The following is an 8,418-nucleotide window of genomic DNA, read 5'->3' as shown; positions in this document are numbered from 1 at the left end:
AAGCATTATTATAACTTATAATAAACTTTATTTATATGATTACACTTAATAATTTTATTGGCTATCACTTAGATATTAAAATATATTGTTTATAGTTAGTTATTATTTATACAAATTTTGATATAAAATATTATAATATATAAGTTATATCATATATCATTATATCATTATATCATGCATCTGAGCATTTGGCTCATTGATTGGTGTATTATCAAGTTTATAAGTTTTAATATTATAATTTGTAAGAAAAAGTAATAAAATTTTAATTTATTGGTCTAAAATCAAACTAACAAAATTAATTATATGTTTTGTTGGTTTGATCTTTCTTTATATTTGATTGATTTTGATTAATTTTTAAAAAATGATTGATTTATTTGATCTTTAAATATAATTTACCAAACTATCCAATTCACTCATTTATTCATTTCTAGAAATTATAGCTTGATGGGTTCAATGGGAATAAAAGATCACTTTTGGGGAAAAAGGGTAATGTGGAAAAAAAGAAAAGAAGTAAAAAAGTTATGTTGTGTGGGGATTACGTCGTTATGGTATGGAGTTTAAAAAATTTTGAATCTCCGGCAGTGGATACCGTCAGTAAATACGGAATAATACTTGTCGGTTAAATTCAATTGTTCTTTTTTTGAAAAAGTCAAAGACGTGCGTTCTTTAATTTTCAAAGCTTGCCATATGGCAGCTTTACAATACCACAACATGAGTATATCTCAGTTTTGGATTTTATTTTTATATACGTTATAGATGCGAATGAATCCATATAATGACTTAGGGTCCGTTTGTATAGCAGTAAAATATTTTTAAAAAAATATTTTTATGATTTATATTTATTTAAAAGATGGAAAATTAATTTTAAATATAAAATATTTTACTAGTCAATAAGGTTAATAAAATATACTAAGTTTATGAGTATAAATTTGATGAATATTAATATTTAATTTAAAATATTTAAAAAATAAAAATATTAATATTTACCTTTCAAAAATTAATTTAAAATATTAATATTTAAATTATACAACACTATTAAAATCAAAAAATATTTTTTTAATGAAACCATTCAATACAATTAAATTTTTTATTTATAATTAAGAAGTTTAAATCTTACTAATAATTATAATAAAAATATTTCAATGATCATCATTTAATGAATACATATTTATAAGTATAAGCTTTAGATATCTTACATAATTAATGAATATTTAAATTTTTATAATTATGATAAAAAAGTGATAAGATGGAAACGTTTTTGAAAATTATAGTTTATTTTCATTATAGATATATAGTTAAATGCTTTGAAAAATATCATTATTAATTTTATCCATTTTCATTTCCATTCTTAATTTTGATCTTAAATAAGTGAAAATCAAATATCAATATTGTTATGTAATCAACTCCTATTTATTATTTTAACACCTAAATAACTCTACAATGATGAAAAATATTTTTCATAAAATGATTCAAACAACAGAAAATATTTTCGATAATTTATCCAAATAAAAGAAAACATTAAATTTTCCTGTAAAATATTTTACACAAAAAAATTTTCTTCAACAAATCATTTTTTTATTACCAAACAGACCCTTAATAATATTACAATATAATATAATATTATTAATATTATTTAAAGAGGTAGTCAATTGAAAGAGCAGGAATTGTTAGGTAAACAAACAAGCAGAATGTGTCCCCTCCGCCTTCTTCTTCTTCTTCCTCTTTTTCCTTAACGTGAATAATTGAATTATTAAGAAGGAACTTTCTTATTCTACATGTTAACTTTAATTATATTTTGTATTGATCGAAGAAAAATTTTAAAATAAAATTCATATGTATGTTGTACAATTTGATTTAATTTTGATTAAAATACTCACCAAGTCCTTGTACTCATATATTTTATCCAATTTAATCCCTATACTCAAAATCGAAATAATTTAATTTCTTAATTTGAAAATTACTCCAATTTAATCTTTTCCCCTAGTGACATTTTATTTTGTCGTTAAATGTGATGATGTCAACATTAACGTGTCATATTTTGATAATGTGGTAATACCACATGGCACCGTTGTGATGATGTGGCACATTGACATGATGATGTGATAATGCTGACATGTCACTAACATAGTGACATGTAAATGCCATGTGACAATGCTAATATGATATATCAAGAAAAAGATTTTCAAAAAAAAAAAAAGACTATGTCATGTCTAAGGAATAAATTGAACAAAATATATAGTACAATGATTAAATTGAACAAAATTGAAATGTTTAGAGACTAAATTAAAAAATATTTGAAAAATATAAATCTTTAAGTAAATGATACATATACTTATTAATAAGTCAAATGTTTAAATGTAAAATATTTATGGTGTTAAGAAAAATATATAATATTTTCTTATTTGATTATTTGATTCCATAATAAGTACATTAGTTTAGCTATTTTGCAAAAATTAAGTTTGAATTCTCTTTTTATATAAAAAAATTTTAAATATGTTATCTTAAAAGGCAGTAGTTACTCTTTTCCTTGGTCACCCCTCAATCTTCTTTTATGTTCTTTGTTTATCTTTGTTTTTATCATTAGAAGTTTAATTCATCGAATAATTGTTGTGATATTAGGGCAATGACAACAGATTTACGTTTCTCGATTTTACTTAAATTCTTTTAATTTAAAGACTAAACAGCTCTCTGATGACTATGAAGTTAACGATGATTATAAAAATAATTTCTCATTCTGATTTGCTTAATTCAATTTGGGTATGACAGATCTCTTATTACACTCATAGAATCTGAAATACTCCACTCTTTTAATTTTTTGTTTATTTTTTACATTTTTATTTTGCTTAATATTTCAAGTTACATTTTTTATGTTGAAATTTTCTGGATTAAAGACTACATTTATAGCTGATAAAGTTAATATAATTATAACTATTTATATCATTTTGTTTTATATTTACGAATTTTCTATAGAGCCAAATTAATAATTTAAATTTAACAGAATTTGATTGTGATTTTTGAATTTAAATAAAATCATTTTATAAGAAATAAAAGGTAAATTAGGTAAAAATGAATAATTCCAAAAGAATGAGTATTTATAAAATGTGAAAGCTGTAGCCAAATCAACTTATTTTGTCAATTTGGGTTCAACTTAAATTAAAACCTAAGTCAAATTAAAATATAAATTTCAAAATTTTATACAGTTGTAAATAGAAAAAAGATTTATTTAATCTTTTTATATTATTTTATTCAACATAATGCAAGTTATTTATCCAAATCTGATTTTAGGTATGAACCTTTTTAAAAGTATTGAAATTTTTTTTTATAGAAGGGGAATTCGAATTTAATTTTTACAAAGAAAATAAAATGATATATCTATTTTGAAATAAAAAATTCCAGTAAGAAAATATTTATAAATAATTTTAGCACTATAAGTTTTTTACCCTTAGATATCATTTGGTTTATTAATAAGTATATGTATCATTTATTCAAAAATTTATATTTTTTAAATATTTTTTCAATTTAATCCCTAAACATCTTAATTTTATCAATTTAATTCCTATATTATATATTTTTATTCAATTTAGTCATTATAACGTGGCATAAATATTTTTAAAATTTTTTTATCGATTTGTCATGTCAGCATTATCATTGGACATTGACACGTTAGCATGTTAGTGCTATAGTAGTATTGCCATATCATCATGTCAATGCCATGCAACATTATCATGTCATCATGTTGGTGCCAAGTTATCAAAATGTACCATGTCAACATTATGTCATGTCATTATTTTTAATGGTAAAATTGGATACTGTTAAGAGAAAGGATTAACTTAAAACAATTTTCAAAATCAATGGATTAAATTATTTTGATTTTTAATACAGTGATTAAATTGGACAAAATGTATAATTGTAGGGACTTGGTAGGTATTTTGATCATTTAATTTTTTTTATGTTTATATTATAAATATGTTATTTGTTTGATTTCATTTTTGTATGTGACTGATGTATAATTTTATTTTTCAAAAAATTTTAAATGCAATAATCAAAATTTCATTTTAATCTTTTTGTTTTCAAATTTATTTTATTTAGATATTTCAACATATTAAAGTGTTTTTTTAAATGTTGACTTCATAGAAAAACAAGTATTACCAATTGATATTTGTTTTAACATTTTACAAAAATAACATAATACAAGTTGACCATTAAGTACATTAGAAATAAGTTGGTATATTATATAATTTTATAGCATATTTCACATTTATAAAGTTAATAAAATAAATTTTTATATCAAAATTATTATTATTTAACTGAAGTTAAATATATTGATTTACTCATTTATTTATTTATACTTTTACATAATTAATTATGTAGATAATTTTAAATATTTATCTATATATAAACAACTTGATTATATTTTCATGGTTATTTATTTAAATATTTATACATTAAATACAATAGAACTATATATATTTTTATTCTTATGTCTACCTTTATTAATTAATAATATTATAGGTATTTATCATCTAATTTTATTAATTATATTAAAAGAAAAACGTTAAATTTTGTGCAAGGATGTTTTCATCACTCCCATATAAGATAATAATAATAATAAATTAATGAAGAGAAAAAGAGGTCCAATTCGTTTGGTCCAGTGGACCCCTTGACCCTTGTCCTAATAGCAAGCCTGCGGTGCGGTTGGACCGGAGTAGCCTCGCCTAATAGCAAGCCTGCGGCACGAGGGGCAAATTTTGGTGCTAACCCCGTAGCAGGAGGTCTGCGGAACAGAGAGTTGCGCCATGTTAGTTGAGCCTTTGGACTCTGTTATCTACACAAAGCTCGTCCAACAATCCACCAAGTCCGGTTGTTTCCTCCATGGTAAACTTGCCCATGCCCACATCATCAAATCTGCTTTCAAGCCATGCCTTTTTTTACTAAACAATCTGGTAAATATGTACTGCAAAGCTGGTGAAATGGATATAGCTCACCGACTGTTTGACAGAATGTCTACACCAAATCTGGTTTCGTATAATTCTTTGATTTCTGGGTATACGCAGATGGGTGCTTTTGATAAAGCTATGCAATGGTTTCTTGAAGCTAGAAAATCATGTTTGAAACTTGATAAATTCACTTATGCGGGTGCTCTAAATGCGTGTGCTCAAACTGGGGATCTTGAACTAGGGAAGTTAATTCATGGCTTGATTGTGGTAAGTGGATTGGTTGAGAAAACATTTTTGACCAACTCGTTAATTGATATGTATTGCAAATGTGGATGTCTTGATCAAGCGAGGTTTCTGTTTGAGAATTCTAAGGAGTTAGATGAGGTTTCATGGAACACATTGATTGCAGGTTATGTTGCTATGAATGGAAATGAAGAGATGTTGAAACTATTGATAAACATGCATCGAAACGGGTTGAATTTGAATAGTTATACGATGGGAAGTGTTTTGAAGGCATGTTGTACAATCATTGACATTGGGAGAACATGTGGGGAAATGCTTCATGGATGTATAATCAAACTTGGATTGGATGTTGATATTGTTGTTGGGACGGCATTGCTTGATATGTATGCGAAAAAAGGAGAAGTTAATAGCGCTATCAAAATTTTTGAAACCATGCCTGACCGTAATATTGTCATGTATAATGCCATGATATCTGGATTTATAGAAGCAGAAAGTGTTAGCAAGGAATGTCCAAATGAAGCCTGCAGCCTTTTCTCTGAGCTAAAAAGGCAAGGACTGAAGCCCTCAAAATTTACATTCTCAAGCATGCTTAAAGCTTGTAATGCTGTTGAAGATTTTGACTATGGCAAGCAAATTCATGCACAAATATGCAAGTATAACTTGCAGTATGATGAGTTCATTGGAAGTGCACTTATTGAACTGTATTCACTGATGGGATCAACTGAAGATAGTTTGAAATGTTTCAGATCAACTCCCAAGCAAGATATTGTCTTGTGGACATCCATGATTGCTGGTCATGTACAGAATGGGCAATTTGAAAGTGCATTTTATCTGTTTCATGAACTGCTGGCATCTGGAGGAAGACCAGATGAGTTTATTATTTCGAACATGTTTAGTGCTTGTGCAGATTCAGCAACAGCAAGATTGGGTGAGCAAGTTCATGGACATGCCATAAGAAGTGGCCTTGGAAAGTTCAGAATTGTTCAAAACTCACAGCTTTGCATGTATGCAAATTGTGGTGACATAGGCTCTGCTGATCTGACATTTCAAGAGACAGAAAATCCAGATGTGGTTTCTTGGTCAGTTATGATCTGTAGCTATGCACAACATGGATGTGCTAGGGATGCTTTGAAACTCTTTGGGTTGATGAAGGAACATGGGGTTGCGCCTAATCATATTACATTCATAGGAGTTCTATGTGCCTGCAGTTATGGAGGGCTTGTTGAAGAAGGATTACAGTAGGTCAATAAAGCCCTGCCTTCTATGATTTCTAAGTGCATTTGTACATATGATTTGTGTGCATGTGCATGTGAGGGGTCATTGGGGCGGGTTGCATCCACAAATTCCAAGACCAAATCAAATCTAGAGCTACATGCTACTTAATATTTGCAGTGTGAATTTGTCAGTATTTGGACCTAAAGGAAGAACTAAATTTTGTAAGCTGGAGACTGAATTAATTTATATACAATAGCACTTCATATTAGGGGGATGACAGATAACATGTAAATATATGCGTTATTTTTGGAGTCTTAGCATCCTCTTTTCTGTTATGTGTTTTTAAACTGCTTATGTCTCCCATAAGCATTCTGTTTGTCCTTTGAGAGCTGCTGTGCAAGCAGACTATTTCTTGGCTTTTATTCATTATAACTGTTTGATTTTTCCTTTTGAGCAATTGCAGATACTTTGAAAGCATGAAGCATTATGCAGTTGAAACCAGTGCAGAGCACTATTGCTGTGTTGTTGACCTCTTTGGTCGTGCTGGAAGGCTTGCAGAGGCTGAAAATTTCATCCTTACCTCATGTTTCAAGGATAATGCAGTAATATGGCGAGCCTTGTTGAGTGCTTGCAGGGTTTATAAGGACATGGTAACAGCAAAACATGCTGCAAGGAAAGTAATTGAACTTGAACCCCAAGAGGCTGCATCTTATGTTCTTCTTTACAGCATCTATGCTGATGCTGCAGTAGAACCATTGGCTGCAAGTGTCAGAGAAATGATGCGACGACAAGGGGTGAAGAAGGAACCTGGTCTAAGTTGGATTTAAGTTGGAAATGTAGTTCATTCCTTTGCTGTGGTTGATATATCTCACCCTATGAATCAAGTAATTTATCAAGGTTGGAAGAAATTTTTGAGAAGGTAAGGAAATTTGGTTATGTTGCTGAGAGGACTGCTTCTAGTACAACTGAAGCAAAACCCAAAACGGGCTCAGTTATGATTTATCACAGTGAAAAGTTAGCAATGACTTTTGGACTTATTAGCTCACTAAAATTAGCTTCAATTACGGTGAAGAAATATTTGAGAGCCTGCCCTGATTGTCACACAACAATGAAGCTCTTGTCAAATGCGGGAATGAGAGAAATAATTCCCAGATATCCAATTTGTTTTCATGGTTTCCTAGAAGTTTCTTGTTCTTGTAGAGATTACTAGTGGTTGCAAGTGGTTAGATTGTTCTATTGTTGCTTGAAACAGTGTAGTTTTTGTAATGAATCTGGAAGGGAGATGATGCACTGAATTGGGGAAGAAGTTATAGGAAATAAAATATGAAATTGAAAGGTGAGCATCAGATATGTGAGAAACAGATTAGACAAAGCTGTTTGGACAAAAACCTCTGCCTAAGAGATAAGCCAGTTGTAAATGCAAAGTGAGTGGAAAGAGATAGGTATGCTTCAAACCTCACCATTTTTTGTTTTCTTAAATGGAAATACATATTCTTGAGAAAGTTGAGCTGCTTCTGATCAGTTTCTAAATGGGAGATTTTGCTTATTTAAAAGAAAGATTTTCCAGTAACCACAAGATGCACTGGAATAAATGTCATTAGTAACAGATAACTGCATTTCTAAAAGCACGCACTAGACAGGAGAAACTTTGTTGATTAAGTGGTTGTTATCTTATCTAAAGATGATTGCCCTCCTCTTACAAAATACCTGCTAAAACTAATGGTGTGATTCTAAACACTTGGATTAAGTCTTGCCTTTCATTTGGATTATAGCTTCTCACAATGCACCTATTAAACTAGGCCATCAAACAAAAGAAGCCATGGAGTTGGATAATGGTAGAAATACATTATTGGTATGTCTTTGTAAACTGCTTCCAAATATACTGAATTATGAACTTTCCCTTTTTCCATTTTCCTCAGTATTAAAATGCCCACCAATAATCTCTCTCAGCATATGTGTGTGCATCCATGCATGTGTATGCATGAATATAACGCATGCTCATGTAAATTCACATTTGCACGTA

The 8,418-nt window shown here is 28.8% G+C and overlaps 1 protein-coding gene and 1 pseudogene across 2 annotated transcripts; both read left to right on the top strand.

Moving 5' to 3' along the window:
* The first annotated feature begins 2,699 nt into the window (after nucleotides 1-2,699).
* LOC149526968 (small nucleolar RNA snoR8a) lies at nucleotides 2,700-2,799 on the top strand (annotated as a pseudogene).
* Nucleotides 2,800-4,746: 1,947 nt separating this feature from the next.
* Nucleotides 4,747-7,229, top strand: LOC110419501 (Tetratricopeptide repeat (TPR)-like superfamily protein). Of its 2 annotated transcripts, none has more exons than XM_021432579.2 (2): nucleotides 4,747-6,418; nucleotides 6,859-7,229. In XM_021432579.2, exons 1-2 carry the CDS (start codon nucleotides 4,797-4,799, stop codon nucleotides 7,220-7,222), a joined length of 1,986 nt encoding a protein of 661 aa, XP_021288254.1. In that variant the 5' UTR covers nucleotides 4,747-4,796; the 3' UTR covers nucleotides 7,223-7,229. The 2 variants fall into 2 exon arrangements, with proteins under 2 accessions (XP_021288254.1, XP_021288255.1); XM_021432580.1 differs by having other exon boundaries at nucleotides 4,747-6,422; nucleotides 6,859-6,990.
* Nucleotides 7,230-8,418: the final 1,189 nt, after the last annotated feature.

Source organism: Theobroma umbraticum, unplaced genomic scaffold (genome assembly GCF_002168275.2).
Source record: "Theobroma umbraticum cultivar Fairchild unplaced genomic scaffold, ASM216827v3 scaffold_67.0, whole genome shotgun sequence".
NCBI lineage: Eukaryota > Viridiplantae > Streptophyta > Magnoliopsida > Malvales > Malvaceae > Theobroma > Theobroma umbraticum.
The sequence above is the reverse complement of the archived record's forward strand: the minus strand, read 5'-3'. Positions and strand labels throughout refer to the sequence as shown.

What these genes read in the sequence shown, in the direction of transcription:
- LOC110419501 (XM_021432579.2), top strand. Translation starts at nt 4,797, where the DNA reads ATGTTAGTTGAGCCTTTGGACTCTGTTATCTACACAAAGCTCGTCCAA. An exon ending in CTTGTTGAAGAAGGATTACA is followed by an intron (nt 6,419 to 6,858) that starts GTAGGTCAATAA and finishes GAGCAATTGCAG; the next exon opens with ATACTTTGAAAGCATGAAGC.